General features: G+C 50.2%; 5 protein-coding genes across 5 annotated transcripts; all 5 read right to left on the bottom strand.

Annotated features, from left to right (window-relative positions):
• Window positions 1-647: 647 nt before the first annotated feature.
• Window positions 648-3076, bottom strand: Daao1 (D-amino acid oxidase 1). The gene is made up of 7 exons (XM_003737330.2): window positions 3052-3076; window positions 2684-2803; window positions 2303-2471; window positions 2030-2147; window positions 1657-1870; window positions 1327-1515; window positions 648-1166 (listed from the first exon to the last, which is right to left on the bottom strand). Exons 1-7 carry the CDS (start codon window positions 3064-3066, stop codon window positions 957-959), a joined length of 1035 nt encoding a protein of 344 aa, XP_003737378.1. The 5' UTR covers window positions 3067-3076; the 3' UTR covers window positions 648-956.
• Window positions 3077-3443: 367 nt separating this feature from the next.
• Window positions 3444-6239, bottom strand: LOC100902096 (deoxynucleoside kinase). The gene is made up of 6 exons (XM_003737324.1): window positions 6107-6239; window positions 5759-5826; window positions 5251-5447; window positions 4196-4294; window positions 3839-4088; window positions 3444-3714 (listed from the first exon to the last, which is right to left on the bottom strand). Exons 1-6 carry the CDS (start codon window positions 6177-6179, stop codon window positions 3577-3579), a joined length of 825 nt encoding a protein of 274 aa, XP_003737372.1. The 5' UTR covers window positions 6180-6239; the 3' UTR covers window positions 3444-3576.
• Window positions 6240-7728: 1489 nt separating this feature from the next.
• On the bottom strand, window positions 7729-11025 carry LOC100902761 (uncharacterized). The gene is made up of 7 exons (XM_003737329.1): window positions 10879-11025; window positions 10016-10308; window positions 9793-9902; window positions 9494-9693; window positions 8959-9132; window positions 8123-8463; window positions 7729-7994 (listed from the first exon to the last, which is right to left on the bottom strand). The coding sequence occupies exons 1-7, from the start codon at window positions 10989-10991 to the stop codon at window positions 7729-7731; spliced, it is 1497 nt and encodes a 498-aa protein (XP_003737377.1). The 5' UTR covers window positions 10992-11025.
• A 340-nt stretch (window positions 11026-11365) lies between these two features.
• On the bottom strand, window positions 11366-13909 carry LOC100902617 (lipase 3). The gene is made up of 10 exons (XM_003737328.1): window positions 13904-13909; window positions 13676-13792; window positions 13483-13544; window positions 13247-13389; window positions 12940-13160; window positions 12705-12857; window positions 12459-12587; window positions 12126-12197; window positions 11808-12014; window positions 11366-11665 (listed from the first exon to the last, which is right to left on the bottom strand). The coding sequence occupies exons 1-10, from the start codon at window positions 13907-13909 to the stop codon at window positions 11366-11368; spliced, it is 1410 nt and encodes a 469-aa protein (XP_003737376.1).
• A 705-nt stretch (window positions 13910-14614) lies between these two features.
• On the bottom strand, window positions 14615-15874 carry LOC100902476 (stearoyl-CoA desaturase 5). The gene is made up of 2 exons (XM_003737327.2): window positions 15401-15874; window positions 14615-15311 (listed from the first exon to the last, which is right to left on the bottom strand). Exons 1-2 carry the CDS (start codon window positions 15730-15732, stop codon window positions 14708-14710), a joined length of 936 nt encoding a protein of 311 aa, XP_003737375.1. The 5' UTR covers window positions 15733-15874; the 3' UTR covers window positions 14615-14707.
• Between the last annotated feature and the right edge of the window lie 1303 nt (window positions 15875-17177).

Below are 17177 nucleotides of genomic sequence, written 5' to 3'. Positions count from 1 at the left end.
AAAGAAGGAGCTTGCGACTGTGACACTGCCTGGTGGCTTTGGACGAGAGTAATTCTGCAGACGATTCCTGCGTGGTTTCCCATGCCCATTCCAGGAGGTCTACGGGCCGGAAAGCTGATCGGTTGGGATAATTGGCCTGCCACGGATTCCCGTGAGGAGACATACACGACGGGAGATGGTCGAGCAAGGGCGCAGAGACGATCGCCCGCAACCACCGCTCGAATTTCCTCTATAATGTCGCTAAGTGTCTACCGAGAAGGTCCCATAGATTCAGATTTTCCTCGGGACGTAAGAGCCACCGAAAAGCTTCTAGCGAGAACGTCGTCCTGTACGCCCACAAGCAAACGATCCGAGCCGGCCGGGAGGCGATTCGCGAGAGGCCGAACGTCGCGTCTCGCCGGCCTCTTTTTTCTGCGGCCACCACACCGGTTCCTCGAGGAAGGCCTTTTGGTATTAGCGGGAAGACATTAGTTTTTATGAATATTTATTATTACGCCTGCTCCTCCGCATTAAGTGCAGATGGCGGATAATGAGTTATTAGTACGCTCGTCGCCACAGAGTCTGAGCCTAATAAATCCCCTGACTAGAGGCGGCCGACCACAACGTTTGCGACGGGAACCTCCACCGTATGGCGGTGACAATCCGCCTCTGTTCCGACTCTCGACTTTCCTCTTAGTAGATGATTCTCAACGTCGGCGAAACCTCCCGAAATTTAAACGTTTCCTCCCTTCCCGAACGTTCGATATCTTCTATCGTAGTCCGAATCGGAGTTCACTGCTCCCTTTCCAGTTACGCGGATATCGTTCGGTGCTCCCGTCTCAATGGACAGTGAGCCTGTCGACGGTGACGAAGACTGGAATGATGGTCGTCGGGCTATCCCGGGATCGATCATCATCTCTGCAGACGCCTTCAAATCGTTCGGGCGGAAAATGAGTCGGAACGCACACGTGGGCTTCTCAGAGTCTCGATTTGAGAGGATTCTTCAAACAGGCGCGGATGAGACGCGTTGCCTCGCGTGCCGTACCCCACGATAGATTGACACCCTGACCCCCGTGCCCGTAGTTGTGCACCAGCCAAGAGTCCGAATTGGGAAATTTCACAGCCTCGACCCGCACGGGGGATCTGTACGGTCTCAGACCGACCATGTCCGCGATTTCTTCGTTCGCCTGGAATATTTATGGAGCCTATTCTTCGAATGAAACTTTTTCCTTTTCCCTAGAGACGTCTCCAGAACAAACATTCTGAAACTACTCGACTGAGGCCGACAGCCTCCGACAGAGAGCTTCCAAGCCTTCTTGGTGGCTTTACAGTTTGGAGCAGACGAACCTTGAGCAAAGGGAGAATCTGTTGGCATCCTCTGAGAATATTCTCGCGGTCGCATTTCGACACTCTCAAGTCTGAGTTGGCGAAGTTTCGCGTGCCGCCCAGGGTCACCCAATCCACTCCCGGTAGGATGTAATAATCGTCAGCATAATAAAAATGGGTGACTTCCGGCTTGTTCCGTACCTTCACCACCTGCGCGGAAAATGAATATTCTCTGAGGTCGGGTGAGACGATACTCCGAGTCGGAGAAGTAACGGAACGATCCCTCGACTCGCCGATGGGTGAGCCGACTTATTTTTCCGGGCCCTCCATGACCTTTGACGCATTGCTCACCTGTCCTCGTATAGGGACGACACGGTTGTCCTTGGCCAAGTGTTTCGCACCCAGACCGGAGCAATTTACCACGATATCGAAGCGCTCAGCCAAGTCAGCCAGGTCGTCGACGCGGTATTGAAGGAATCGAACTCCCCGCTGTCTCAACTGATCCTCCAGGTATGGCAAGTACTTCTGCGGATCTGCTACGAACGTCGTGTGGTAGACACCGTACCTGGGGAGGAGCCCGGCTCGACTTCAAAAACACGAAAAGCTTGCCGATCCTGGTCTAGCCGAATTCCCTGTGCGTCCAACTTCGGAATGATCTATATATTTCATTCGGTGGATGTCCCGGAGTTTACTGGCGGATGACTTTTATCGGTCTATGGCTTACTTATATTGCCGCGGAAATTTCTTCAATTCGTCTGCTGTCATACTCCGGATGTCAGGGAAGATACGATCACATACTCTGTTCGACGTGGCTTCCGCACTGAAAGAACTGAGCGAATATCCTGGAACGAGGCACAATTTTTCTCACGCAGGCTCGAAATTTATGAAGTATCGATCCCCTATCGATCCCCGCTGGTAGAATAGCCGTTCGTAATTTTTGGAGCTGCGTGAACAACATCGACCAGCCGTAATCATCTTCCGTATGAAATGTCCCCACCTGGCAATTTTTTCACGCCGGTTATGTGCGGGATGTTCAGTTTTTCTAGATCGCTCCACCGTTCGAAAGTGTCTCGGTACCACCTTTCGGCCGTGTCGAGATCAGGCGCGACGTCTTCATCCGGACGGAAGAGACCGGCAGCGATGTACGAGGTAATCTCGGAGTATACCTTGAAAGTTCCGAACAGCTCCGAATCGAATCAGCCTTCTCGAAAAAGATGTTGACATGCTACGACTGACGCAACTGGGGAATCTCTGCGTGATTCAAAAGTCTGAAGATTCGGTGAACGAGTCCACTGAGGCGTGCCTCATTCCGATCCCGCAGTATGCGCTATGTTTGGAACTTCCACGGATATTCCGATAAAGTAATCAAGAGGACTACCTTTTCGGCGATAATGGTGGTTTGGCTCGCATTCAGAACGCCGTCCTCGATGGCGCACAGTGCCGTGCTCATGCCAGAAATTCCACCACCGACAATTGCAACGCGCACGGCAGACTTGTCCTGAAACAATGACACCTCAAAAAAGCATTCTGCCGCCGCGCCGCTTGCATGCAGGTCTGACCGGAAAAGACTGGCGGATGGCGTCCGTATCCATAGGAATTCAAATTTATGAACTTCGTGTCAAGGGGCAAACACTCGGACTCGGCGGACGCGAAACGGAAAAGAAACCTCCGATGCAAATTGGTTCGAGGCCCTCTCGATAGACTTTTCGAGGAAAATTGAACGATCCTCGGCTATAGGAGACTCACATCCTGCGGGAACATTTCGAAGCCGTTTGCCGAGCAGCTCCAAGACAAATGGTCGAGAACAGCAGGCTAATCTACAGATATCTCGGGAAGAGACGATTACTCGCGCACTGGGAGAGGACCCTGATACGCACAGATCAAAATGTCCGCCTATTGAATTAGATAAGAAACGATGAGCTGAAATATATGTCTGCCTTGAATCGTGCTTCCACGCGTCAGAATTGGGCGAACATTTAACATTAGCTCACAGATTCCTCTTGTGAGGCACTTCCTGTGAGAATGAGGCGGTCCCGGGGAGCTAGTTCCGGTAACGTTATCGGAGTTGTGCCCATCGACGAGAGCGGAACACGCATTCCATGGAGAAAAATAAAATCATACATTTTTATTTCATGAACGTCCCTTCCTGAGTTTTAGAGGAATACGTAGAAATACAAAGATATTTGGCTCAGATCCATGAGGGGAGATTCTTCGCGGGCACCGCTCTCCGATTCCGTCACGCGACGGGAGATCGCTCCGGAACATTACGCTTCAATTTGCGGCGCGTATCGGTGAGGCTTGCAAGCGGAAATCTTTGTTCACCAAGTATTTCATCTGGGCCATGTTCGCAAGAACGTAGTTTTCGAAGGCGCTCTTGACTTCGGGGAGAGATTTGTTCGCATCCAGTTCCTGGAAAGAGATCGTCGTTGCTGATCGTGAATAGGGGATTCCATCGAGAAATATCGCAGCTCCGGAGCGATGTGTCTTCCACATCCAGTAGGGAGCGTCTCCCTCGGCGATTGAAGTAACTCACCACGACCGGAGCAGGGAGTTTGAATCCCGATGTTCCTCGGAGCCAATCATCGTGCAACTCGTGCAGGGCTTGCAGGTACTCTAGAGGAATCCCGGTCTCTTCTTGACGATTCCTCAAGCGCGTTCGACTGAATGCCACTTCTGGGTCTGTCCTCAGGTAAACGATGAGATCCACTCCGACTTTCTGCGTGGATGTGATGAATTCCCACCATTCGTCGCAGATCGCTCGTTCGCATTCGGTCATCATTTTTCTAGGAGAGCGATCCCGAGTAGAACCAGTGCGAGAATCTATGCCGATCGATGCGTGCCTCTGGCCGAACATCCATCGTGCGGAGCGTATTAGACAAGAGAAACTCACGTGTTAATGTAGTTTTGCACGAAACAATAGCGTGCGCTGTACAGAGAACGCTCCATCAATTTGAATGTTGTGGGAACTTCTTTGGTGTGCATTTGTAGTCTGGAAAATGAATACGACGGTGAGCTCGACCACGGAGACGAAGCTCGCGATGCCTGTGGCGAACTTCGCGAACTCGGCTCGAGTTTTCATGGGCTCCCCTCAGGCCCGTAGCCAGCCATATTTCTCCATGAGGTTAAGCCTCATCCGGAAAACTGAGGCTAGCCTCAATTTTCGAGCGAAAACGGCAGTTTTTGTCGTGTTGATGCCACAATTCAATCGCGAGCCCCATTTCTTATATTAGGGGTATCAGATCACATCGTGTGAAATATCTACCAAGGAAAGCTCCGTCTTCTGCCATTTCTAAGGAATCTGTGGTTGACAAACTAGTCGTAGTTGTATCTGACTGCAATTCACGCGCGCGTTCGCCAGAGAGCGAGAGCGTGGAAGTGAGCGAGAGTGACGGTGATATAAACCGTAGATCTAGCAGAGAGCTATTATCGCTCCACATACTGTTTTCGACGGAACCGAATTCCGGAAATTTCTGAGGCTATCCATGAGGCTAATTTTATTTATTTATGAATTCGGGGACTCTGGTTCCCACGGCTCTGGGTATGTGGGAGGGGGACAAATAAACAAGACCGAGAGAGAGGACATTGCAAGGATAAAATGGATGAAGGAGAAGGAAGGAAATCGCCCGAGCTTCCCCGGAAATCGTCAGGAAAGTGACGCTTTCAAATCATTGAGTCAGTCATCTTCGGGACACTTCATTTTCAGCCTTTTATGAAGATTCTGATATCTTATTTTGATGGAAAACTACGCGACGATTAACGCGCACGCTCCGCTCGGGATCTCCCGCTCGGCTTTCCCAATCAGATGTCTCGAGTTCAAACCATGCACAGCCCGGGTAAGGAAAATGCAAAAGCATTGGAAGGGACGGACCTGCCGGCAGCTTGAGCTTGCCATCGCCTTGCATTTTGTGCGGACCAGCTTCCTTGAGATACATCGTGATAATTCACCTTGTAAGCTGTACATAGCTCTGGAAAGCCATGTTCCAACGGAGCGGATCCTTGTAGATGAGGTCAAGGAGGTTGTGTTTTCCTCCGAGATTCGTCCAACGATTCACAGGTTCTGGCATGATCGTGATGTCCGGAAGGGATGAAAATGTGTTGAGGAAAGTAGATTTCCCGGAGCCGATGTTACCCTCAACCACGATCTGGAAATGAACCGGAACTTCGCTGTTACCCTCAACCACGATCTGGAAATGAACCGGAACTTCGCTAGAGATGGAAAGCTATCCCGGATTCTGGATTGTCGTCATTGAATCATGGTTGTCGGTCCCCCTAAGAACATCGGGGAATTGCTGGATGCATGAGGTTTTCGATTCCCCCGAAAATGCGTCTTTGATGCTTGAGGCGCTCCAGTTCCGCTCCAGCCCTCTGCTGCTCCGCGCGGAGAAAATTGGAGTCTCGTGGAGCAAACATCTCATACGTGCCAACCGGATGGCTATTGGGAAGCCTCTCTCACCGTGAAAGTTCGCTGAGAAGCGCCACCGACAATTATCGGATCGATATTTTCCATTGTAGAGACGATATCTGTAAGACGAAGCGATGAGACGTATGCCGGGAGGCTCTCTGACCACACAGCTGACCGTCCATTCACGCCGCGATCCGTTCAGTTTCAGACTTTGAATCGTGACGTCAAACTTAAAAATAGGTTGAATGGATCTCATCGTAGCTCAGCGATGACACGGAGGATCCAACCATGGTTGTTTCTCTTCTACTTAATCAAGGAGCCTGTCTGAAGCGAAGGAGAATCACAGACCTACTCTAAGTCAGTCACTCGGAAAAACAGAATAGGCCGCCGGAAACGAACCGCTGGGTCGAAAGAGATTCTTCGGAGTCGATTCAGCGACACCATTCACAAACAAACAGAATCTCCGCAGCATCGCGCCGTGCCATGTCAGTTTTTTCCAGAGATTCCAAGTGCACTTATGTCGAGCGCGTTCTTTAGTAAACAAACCTTGGTCTGTTATTTCCAAGCTCCGTGTCCTCCTCCTTACGTCGTCCTTTTGGCGCGGAAATCGAACGCGTCGTCTGCTGCCGAGCAGCTGCTCGTTCGGCGGGCTTCACCTCAATGATGGAGACATCCACGGAGCCCGCCGTAGGCTTGACCGCCGAGTATTTCTGGAGAGGGCACACGGATCCCTATCTATAAACGTGTACGGGCGGTGGTAAAGATGATTTTCTCAGATTCGAGAGCAAAGTGTTTTCGAGGAGCAGATTCCGGGGACTTCAGCCGGTGGATGTCTCATGGCTCTCTGGTGTTTCGAAACTGACGTCCCGCGAAATCGACAGTCTCACAGAGAAGACCGAGGATGATACGGAGATCTCGCTCGAAATGTGGTTCTGGCGTCACGGCTGTCGTCGGGAGATCATGCTTTTCTGGCAAACTAATCCATTTTCGAAAACTGTATGAAGCATCCAACCGGAGACCGAAAATGAAGGATAGCTATTTTAGAGTCTTTTACGGAGGTTCGGCCGTGTGGACCGAGGGGGGAATTGATGCGGGATGGAAAGCGAGAAATCGACGTCCGCGCGGCTATTTTATCAAGAGTCTAGAGCTTACATATACTTATTTATTAACTCAAATTAAGCTCTGGGAGAGTTTCTTCGACCTACTCCACCGATTTTTTTCACAGAAGAATCGACTTTTCATACAAGGCAAGACAAGAATCGCCACGGAACTTGAACGGCGAGATCATGATTGCTCTGCGTCTCAGAGCTGAGGGCTCTGACTCGAGGGAAGATCCCCATTCTTCAGCTTGGGAGGACTCCACGATTTTCCGGGAGCGAGGGACTCGGAGCCATTGATATTGAGGAATCCGATTGTCAGCTCAAAGGTGACAAACTTCGAGTCCACTTTCTCCTCTCCATTTCATCCCGGGGGTTTTCATGTACAGACCGAAGCCGATCTTCGAACGGATGTCTCTTCGGAGCGGGATGATCAACCTCATCAAATCGCCGAAATCGAGGTAAGTCAGATTAAAACAATCGACTCGAAAGAATGAATCGATTTCGCTGAATACAACGGCACGGCGTTCGGATTCGGGATCACTCGGGGGGATTCCCGTGCTGTCATATCGAGTCCGGGGGCCTTGCGCGTCATAGCATCACCGCTGACATGGATACGCGAACTTGTCTTGCCATCTCAAAGTACACAATCACAACTTAACATCGATTCGAGATGAGTAAGGACCTCGCAAACACGTTCTCTCATTCCTTATTTTCCCTGCCCGGTCCACCAGCGGATATGTTGAGGATTAACTCCGATGGACTTTCGGGGAGTCCCTCGCCTTAGTTGGGAGTTCCAGGTTCAACGAGCTCTAACCGACTGCCGGGCTTCCGCCAGAGATTCCGGGATTTTTCTACGGGAGAGTCGCAATCAGCCGGCAGTCCGGGGAAAAGCGGTAGCTCAGCTCAGAAAGGCACTTCTACTCAAACTACTACACGGCTCGAGATTGAATTGTATGCCGCCCTTGATACATAGAGCAAGTCTGGCCAACTGAGTTTGAGCAGGAGGGCCGCCAGAAGGACAACCAGCGCCCAGGTGGCATTCTGAGAACTCTCTCGCGGATCATGGAATACCGTATGAACGGTGCGTTGCGTTGCTGTGGTTCGCGAGTCCCAATTCGTATCTTCTTTTTCCCGCGCAGCCGATATTTTCTCACTGCAACACCATCGGGAGGCCGATATGAAGTAATCTGCAAGCGAGATTACTTGCCTCAGCACGATTCTACGGCGAATTTTCCGCTAGATTTTGTGGTCGCGCGTGGAGCACAATTGATTCATCGGTAGTCTGAAGCCGATGCGGGCTTGAATCTGAACCTACCTGAGCTCGAATTGTCTTGGCTCGGAGGTGGCGTAAGGTCCTCAAAAGATTGGCCGAACCGACTGCGTTTGACGATTCCTGGAGAGCTGGGTGCGGCCTTCCCGAAGACGAAGGTCCTCGGGGCATTACTCGAGAGTTGGGTTTGCGTTCGACTGATTTGGGATCGTGGCGAGAGACTCGGCTTCCCGAGGGAAAGAGCTTCTAGGTCTGAGTCAAGTTGGGAAGGCGCTTTCTGCTGAACCCACTTCTGAGTCTGTTTTAGCTTGGAATAGCTCGCGCTGAGGAGCGGACTCAAAACCTTACTCAAATCCTCCACACGACTGAAAGGATACGATGATTTCCTGCGAGAAAGAAAGAGAAATATTCAACGCATTCGAAGTACTCAAACATCGTCTCGATTCAGATATTGCAATGCATGTCCCCTCTAAATTGCGAACTCTATTTTTTCAAATGCCATTCTCCTCAACGAACTCATAAATATTTTGAAACGCATGAGGATACTGCGTCCAAGTTACGCCCTAGCGGAGACTTTCGAAAATACGTGAGGCCGATGCTTGAATTTCGGAGAAAAATCCGATTTTCCAATGGAGAAACGTTCCTGGATTCCGGAGATGATCACAAGGGTGTCTCCCGTTACAGAATCGTGAGGAATCGTCGCGCATCTCGGACACCAGAGAGATGACGCCCGAGGCGGAGTATGTCTGCTGTGGGTCGGACGGTTCAGCGATCATAGATCGAATTTCCTCATCGCCTCTGTATCCACGATTTCGTTCTCGATTGAGTCGATCGTACGGGGTTCCACAGTCGAAAATAATCCGAGAAAGGGGAAATCTTACTTTTTGTTGCCGGTGAGCTTGGTGACAATACTCTGAAGGGCTCCGAACGCTGCCACACAAGCGCAAATGACGCTACAGATATTCAATAGATTGCGATGCTGAATGTCTACGAGCGTACCCGACAGGTCTGTGTATACGGTGGCTGCTCGGAACACGTAAGACAGAAAGGTGAGCCTGAGGATCGGACACGAAATCGAAAATTTGAGATCTGCCACCATACTGAACGGGTCGTGATTTCACATATATCCGCCACTATTGAGTGATGAGTGGAGTTTTCATCCCACCGCACATATCGATTTCGCTTGCAGGCGTCTCGTTTGCTGGAAGGTCACCGATGGCTGGCCAAGGGGCCAGGGTTCATTGGGCTCACGGGAAGAAGTTATGTAGCAGCGGACTATCATGTAACTAGCATGAATGCGAACCCATGAATGAGCCTAAGGCCTAAGTCGTGCAACCAGAATCGATATTCGTCCGGTTGAGAAGAATCACCAGTAAAGTGGTATATCACAGGCCGAAAGAGAAATCTCCTGCTCACTTGTTCTTCGCGGCACCACTCAGCAAAAGGAGGAAAACGAAAATGAGTGGTATCGCTTGGCACCAGCCTGACAGGTAGAACGATCCCGGTGGTCCAAAAGTGCACAACAGGAGCATATAGTCAGAATACAAAAATCTTCCGATTCGGCTATGCCATCGAGATGAAATCCATCGTCGAACGTAGGGATCGAGGTAGGCGTTCTGTGGATGAGAGACCGATTCGGTGAGTAGTCGAATAGCTCAGAAATGGGCTTAGGCTCAGAGCCATCCATCGTGCATACCGAGAGTTCGGAATCTCACCTGATACGAGATACGTGTGTTTACGTGTCTCTCACAAGACGGGCAGAGTGAGAAATTCCTCTCGAGTTGACGGCAATATTGTTCGAACTCTTCTCGTTCCGTTTTCGAATCTGGGAAGATCATGAACGCGGATCGTAGGGCTGGAATCTCAAAGGGGAGAGTTGCTCCAACAACACCAATATCATCGACGAGTTCTCAGACCGCTGTGGGGAAATTCACTCACTCATGGGTTCAAACTGGTTCCGCGCAATCATCTTACGAGCCTGCCTGTTGTTGCAGAACTCACACAGGCCATTGTGATACATGCTGAGTTCAGCACCGGTGTGGCGAGCCTCGGCAGAGAAAACGTTAATCGCGGGATCCCTCTGCGCCGGTATGTCTTTGTTGTAGTCGCCTCCGTCGGAGAATCCATTGTACTGCTCACAGTAACGGCAGTCGAATCGGTTCAGGTTATCCGGAGGCAGAACATTTATCTTGTGGCAGAACCAGCATTTGACTCGTACCGGCAGAAGAGGCCTAGAATAGGAAGCGCGTAATTTACGCATAGATTAGACGTATGCCATCGATTCGCACGAACGGTGCACAAACAGTTGATTAATCTTCAACGAATGATCAGGAAACCGAGGAGACGACACTCCGCATTTCGGCGCAAACGCAAGTGTTTTCCGCAATTAAGGTGATGAGCAAGGCCCAGTTGAGAGGAAAACTGTCTTGCGATGACACGTCCTAGCAGTGAGCAGCCTCCTCCCGGAAACTCGAATCTCACAGCCGGACACAAATTATCGATATCGTTTTGGGAGGGCTCGTCGTTCCGGATTCTGACCGGTTGCCAAGCGCAGTGAAACAAAACGTCAACTTTCAACATGAGCTCTGATCACCGATTCCCGATGACTGCCATAATCCTCAATCGACTGACGTCATGTTCTCTTGCGGAAGACCGACCACTGGAATGATGTAACTACTTCGGAATACTCCTCTGAAGCTCGACACACAGGGGACCTTCGCCTTAGAGAGGGGGACGAAGTGACCATGGACACATAAACGAGTCCAAGAGAGAAAATGTGCTTATTCAGCGCGACCTCTCACCTAATGTATATCTTGTACACAGCTAAGAAACCAATTAAAATAACAGCGGATGCCGCCAACGAGGTTTTCTCAAGAGTCCATTCTGAGAGCACGGATTGAAAGAGTTCCTCCATCGCACCTTCTCCGGCGCGAACTCTCACTGTTCCATTGCTTGTAGCAGCATGCTGCCGGTCCTGCTCCATGCCGCTCGAGCGAAACGAATGAATGGATTGTTGTTGACTCTATCGGTGTGCTGCCGTGCCGACATTCACGGGCGGGCTCTCCGCCCGAAATGTCCCGTCTCACACGGAGAGCACTGAATTCTCGGGGCTTGTCTCTTTGAAACTTAGGTATTCCTCCGGAAGGGGATCCGTACGGATTTGAGCCGTCTGGAGCGAACATCGTACATAGTGTCGACCGAGGAAATTCCAGCCACGATGGCGATAAAATCTATCGAACGATAAAATCTCGATGAGGACTCATGATTGGCTACGATTCAAACATTTTTTTATTCGGGCGGCTTGTGGGAGGAACTGTTCTGTGTCGAGTTCGAGCGAGTGAGGATGATTGTACAGTCCGCACACGATGTCGGAGCTTCGTTCCCACTTCCACTACCACCGACGATAACGTTGACGGGGGCCGGCTTGGCCTGAGCATTGGAGTCGTAAGAGTCAAAAAACGCGATGGTGTCGTGGATATGGGTCATATTGAAAGGAGAGTGCGCGAAGTTCCCGTGTACAAAATCCTTGCTCGCGATGTAGTATTCCCCGACGACATTCGGCAGCGATTCGATGAGTTTTCTTTGGTTCTGTGGATTAGGAGAATTCGAGAAATCGGCGGAACATAGGGGCTGACATCCGTCACGGACTGGGAAGCCCCTTAAGTGATTCGATCAAAGTCGATAAGAGGCGAGGAGCCCCTGGCTCGTGAATCTGGAGAATAGTACGAACCGAAGGTGGAATCAGAGTGTCTCCTTCGGAGTAGTAGACCTTGACCGGAACTCGGATATTCTCCACAGGAAGCGCGGGGGGTCTCCTGGAGCCGTACGTCCCTTCATTTGTTCGAGCGTTCGGGGAAGTCGGCGAAGTTATGATGTCCTCATCGTCGTAATCGAATTCGTACACGTGCTCATCGTTCCGGCATGCATTGTTCTGCATCTGCCATTGGAGAAATACACAGAGCTGGCTGAGCTTGTCGTGAAATTCTGAGGTCCGGCTCCTTGTTCGAAAAACTTAGGAAAGAGCTCTCAGAGAGACATGGTCGCCCACCTGTATGTAGTAGAGGAGATTCTTGATCGAGGATGAGTGCGGATAGTGCTCCAAATAAATCGGGATACGCGTCTGTAACGTGCAAACGATGCTCAAAACTCCGTGATTCTATCTCTATTATCTATTATTGTTCATCGTGCCCTGGACATGTTTCTGGAGCTCGGTGATATCTCGAGCGCTATCACCACTCCTCAAAGCGTCATCCTCGAAGATTAATAGCAAGTAAAACACTGAAAAGAGTGTCCTTGTACGGCGGACGCTGGCTCAGACCTCCGAACTCCCGAGCATCTTTCGACGCACTCCGAGCCCATCACTCATTCTGCATGAACTCACGTGGTTCGACATCGATGCCGGTCCGTAGATTACTTTAGCCAACAGACTCTTGCATGCGCCCCATATGTTATAGCACATCTGTTTCATGAGTTCCCAATTGAATTCCGCCGAAAAGAATTGCACGCTTTTCTGGAAAGACCGAGTTGGATAACCATATTCCCCTGATCGCGCTCCACGCCACAGCTAAGGAGTCTTTTCCCAACTCAATAGATGCCGCCGGATCAAAAACGCGAATAACATACTCACCGCGAAGGATTTCATCGATCTCCACACAGTGTTGAGAGCTGGATCTTTGAAATTGCATCCGAACGTTCTGAAGCCACCCAGGCTGGCGAACGCTGATATACGAGAGTTGTACTCGGGGAGTTTGGAGAGCAACGCGAAACCTGACGCTGCAGCCTGCGGCGATCGATCCCCCGCGATGAGAAATTCAGTAGGCAAAGAATGAACTCCGAATATGTGGCGGAAATTAACCGTTTACCTGGGAATGGCCGAAAAACGACAAGGATTGGGATCCCGTCCTCTCGAGGATGTAGTCGATCTGACTCTTAATGTCGAGTACTCCATGATCGATGAGTGTGTAGTCGAAGAACTGTCGGTCTTTTTCGTCGTGAACTTGTCCATCAGTCGTGCGAATCCCGTAGGGCGTGCCTCTCGTATTGCCAAGCCACACGTCGTAGCCGCTGTCCGCGAAAATGAAGGCTGTGGAGTGCGAGAGCTTATCCGATGATCTAGAGTAGAGGGACCCCTAGGGGAAGATTATCTTCAGGACCGAATGGATTGTTTACCGACTGTATTGTTGGGGAAATCGTCGATATAGAATGACGACGAACAAAACAGGGGTGCGGCGAGGAAAACCACTTTCTTGTTTGGCTCGCTGGAGGGCCCACTGTTCCGAGCATAGGGTATCCGATGCAGCTGGATGACAACTCTGGAAGGTAGCCGAAGGGTTCGAGTTCTGGAGGATTTTTTACTCCTCTGGAAATCGGTGCACAAAATGGTAGGTGAATGAATGAGGACTCACTGATCGCTTGTGACTACGCTGTGCTCTTCGAGTTCGTAACCCTTACTTTCGACCAAACCTCGCTAGAATAATTCAGGATAGAATTTTTTCCGCTCAGCATAGAGTTAGCATCCAAATGCCCCTCAAGTCTTTGGCGCCCTTCCATCTATGATATGAATAACATTAAAAGTTCGGGAGCCCAAATTTCATGTACCATCGTCCTGCCTGTATCCGGATCGTCAACCTGTCTCTCGATATTCGGTTCAGCTTCATCTTGAGCAGATATAACATGCAGGAATCCTGATAAAAGGACAAGAGCGGCTTGGGTCGTCTGTGAGAGAAAAAAAAAACGATGAGAGGCCACAGGAGCGCGATAGGCCTCTTCCGAGACGCCTGAATGGATCGAGAACCGAAATGCAAGCATCGTGGTGGACGTACTTACCCACATCGGGAGAGGAAGAGGATTCACTGGGATTCGAATCTTGTATGACAAGCGAATTCGATTAGGAGTGTCTTGAGCTGATCCCCGACGCGGTATCGGATCTTGCACGGTACACAGGGAGGCTGAATCGGAATTCTCCTTAATTTCATGTATCGAAGGTCGAATGACGGGAATTTCGCGTAACCGCTGGCACAATTCTCAGGGAAATTCAGACGGATGCAGACGAGAGCGTAACCGAAGCCCGCAGCGGTCCGACACTTTATTTCATTTCCGTGAGAGGTCTAATAGAAAGTCTTGCCAGAGGTGCGGGTACTCTGAGCACATATTCCTCGCCTTATTACCATTCCGACGATGCTCGCTTCTCCTCGGATGTACCGCTTGCGTCTCACATCACGAACTGAGGTGAGTGGTCGCACCGTTTCCCCGGCCGATCAGGAGCGATATTGTACGCAATGTACATAATCACCTACATTCGTCGCTTTCGGGAAGTTTCCTCTTTTTCCGCAGTTTCACTCCGACTGAACTCTTTACACGAAGATTATAGTCATGCGGGAAGAACTTTCTCGGAGACGGGTCGCACGGAATCGCGATGCGACCCGATTCCTATCGCTTTCATCGAGAGACAGAGGATTTTTCAGTACCTGCTCCCGCAACTCCCTGCGGCGGAGAGGGAGCCGAGATCCGGGATGGATTAAAGAGTGATTTCGCAGAATTTCCGAACTCAGCAGACATCTCCCTCCCACGGAGAATATTTATTCCGAAATTGAGTAGGTGATTGAAATCCCGTTGAGGTGTAGAAACATATCAATAGAGACCTCCATCTTGTCCGATTTTCTCCTTGCGCCTGGCGACCGCTTCTTGAGACGCTTCTTTCAGGTCGTAGGTGAGTCCAACGTAAGAGAGCAGTCTTATGAGTGAGGACGATGTATCGAAAATGGTGAACGGAAACTCGGAGGACTTATAATCGAATGGGAAAACATGGTGGTAGTTGTGAAAACATTCACCGATCAGATGCCATTTTATAACGGGATTGTCGCACGCTTTGATGTTCTTGTCGTAAGGTCGGTCCCCGAACCAATGCGCCAGGCTGTTTATGCACCAAGTGTTGTGCAATTGGAATGTGTATCGAGTCAAGGAAGTCCCAACAGCGAAGAGCAACGGGACGTCGAAACACCTATATATTATCCATGAGGGGACGATGACTACACCCAAGAAATACAAGGGGATGTAGAAACGCCGCTGGAAACGTATGACGGGATCCCCAAGAAGGTCGCTACAATCTAAGCTTTTGCCTTTTTCTATGACGGCATCGTGTTTTTTCAGCATCAGCCAGCCCATGTGGGCGAAAAACATCCCTCTAGTCGTCGAGTGCGGGTCGGCATCGGTGTCCGTATACTTATGATGGAGTCTGCAAGCGGAGAGCGATAATAATAAAATGAGCTCCGGAAGAAGTTTCTCCTCCGTTTCCGTCATATCGGTGGCCACGGAATGCGTTACCTGTGATCTCTACACCAGACGAAGAGGTCGTTCTGCCCGGCCATGCAATTGAGTAACATGAGAACTATACGCAAGGGCAGTCTGGCTTTGAAACATCTGTGCGACCAAAGTCTATGAGCCCCTATGCTCACGGAATATGCCGAGAGACACGCGGTCAGGTACCAGACGCAGAAGATTTTCCAACTCCAGAGGTGAGCACATCCGAAGACCGTGTACAAAGCGGCACAGTGGAGGAATATGAAAAAGAAAACATTCGGCCAAACGATACGAGTCCTGAAGTACCCGCTCCTTTTCGAGTAGTCTATGCTCGGCGTCGGCTTCGTAGAGCACATGGTGGGCCGGTCACATGAACTTTGGACTTCGAATGCTGAATCGCTATCTTCTGCACTTTCGCTTATCACTTGCAGCAGAGCTTGGAGCGAATCTTCGGCTCTTGGAAGTCTGATTTTGCTTCCCACTGGGCCTCGGAACGAATGATTCCCGGGGCGTCTCGGAGTGTTTCCTGTGCCCGGTCAATAGAACGATCACTGGTCGATCCTTCACAACCTGTCTAGTGGGAGCCTCGCAGGCCGGCGTGTCCTAGGTGCTCTCATCATCACGGTGCTCTCATCTAATTGGACAATGTGATCGATTGCGCGCGGGAATCACCGAATCCGGAGCAGTCGACGAGATTTTCATATTATCCTTCACAGAAATCAAGTTTCAGGTCTGAAGCGACAAAGTTTCATCCTATAATTTCCCGTGTGTTGACTCATTTATCCCTGGGCTCAATCGAACGCATGGAATCCTGAGTTGATTCTGAACCCGGTTTTTTCGCGACCGACGTCGCCACAGAGGGGCAGAACGCGAAAATAGATGGAAAAATATTTTGCCGTTTTTTCAAATCATCCAAGCTCTCCGATAAGGGGGTGATGATTGGAATACGACTTCAGTCTCATCTGCACAAATATATAGATTTTTTATTTTTATTTTATTTATTTTTTTTTTAGTTTATTCGCCCACGCCGAAACCTAGCTGCTTAAGGCGACCCGATCCCCTCCTCCCTATATAATAAAGCAGCTATCCCCGTCCGTCAGTACGCTCTACTGCTAGCGTCCTCGATTCGATGTCGAGGATTTAACGATTCCGACCGATGAAGACGCTCATCGACCGTAGTCGCCGACAGTTTGCTTCCGTTTCGATGCGCCGTTCTTCGGGAAACTTCGAAAAACCGATACATCGTCCTCTCATTGGCTGCGAACGAGATTGGCTTCTGACTCATGATCAGGAGCGAGCTTGCTCGAAAACGATTTGCGATGCTCCCCACAGGTTCACACTTAGCAGGGGTGATTTATTTTCCCGGAGAACGATGCAAACACTTCCACATATCATCTCGCTGTCAGAGTAGAAGTACTGATGAGCTGCTCGTGAAGTTAGTTCTCGCATACGTCATGCCGAAATCGAGAAAGATCTCTCGTGGTAATCAGCGCCGGCGACAGCTAGAAAGCGACAGAATTCGGAGATATAGAGAAAACAGCTCAGCCGAAGAAGCACAAGCCGCTTGAGAAGCTAATGTTTCCCAACAGCGACGAACTCGAGCTGATCCAACGGCAACACAGATCCCAGAAGTATATCACTCCGAAGTCATGCGCCAAAGTCTCTCACATAGAGACTCCTGTAGATACAGCAATATAAGGATTGGCGCGGAGCGCCCCCACGGCTGGTATTCGATAAAACTAAAAATCCATGAAGCCGATGGAACTTCTTGAATGAGATCCGGTTCTCAAGTCTCTCATCA

This window comes from Galendromus occidentalis, unplaced genomic scaffold, assembly GCF_000255335.2.
Source record: "Galendromus occidentalis unplaced genomic scaffold, Mocc_1.1 scf7180000075466, whole genome shotgun sequence".
Classification (NCBI taxonomy): Eukaryota; Metazoa; Arthropoda; class Arachnida; order Mesostigmata; family Phytoseiidae; genus Galendromus; species Galendromus occidentalis.
This window is presented reverse-complemented; position numbering and strand designations above follow the sequence as displayed.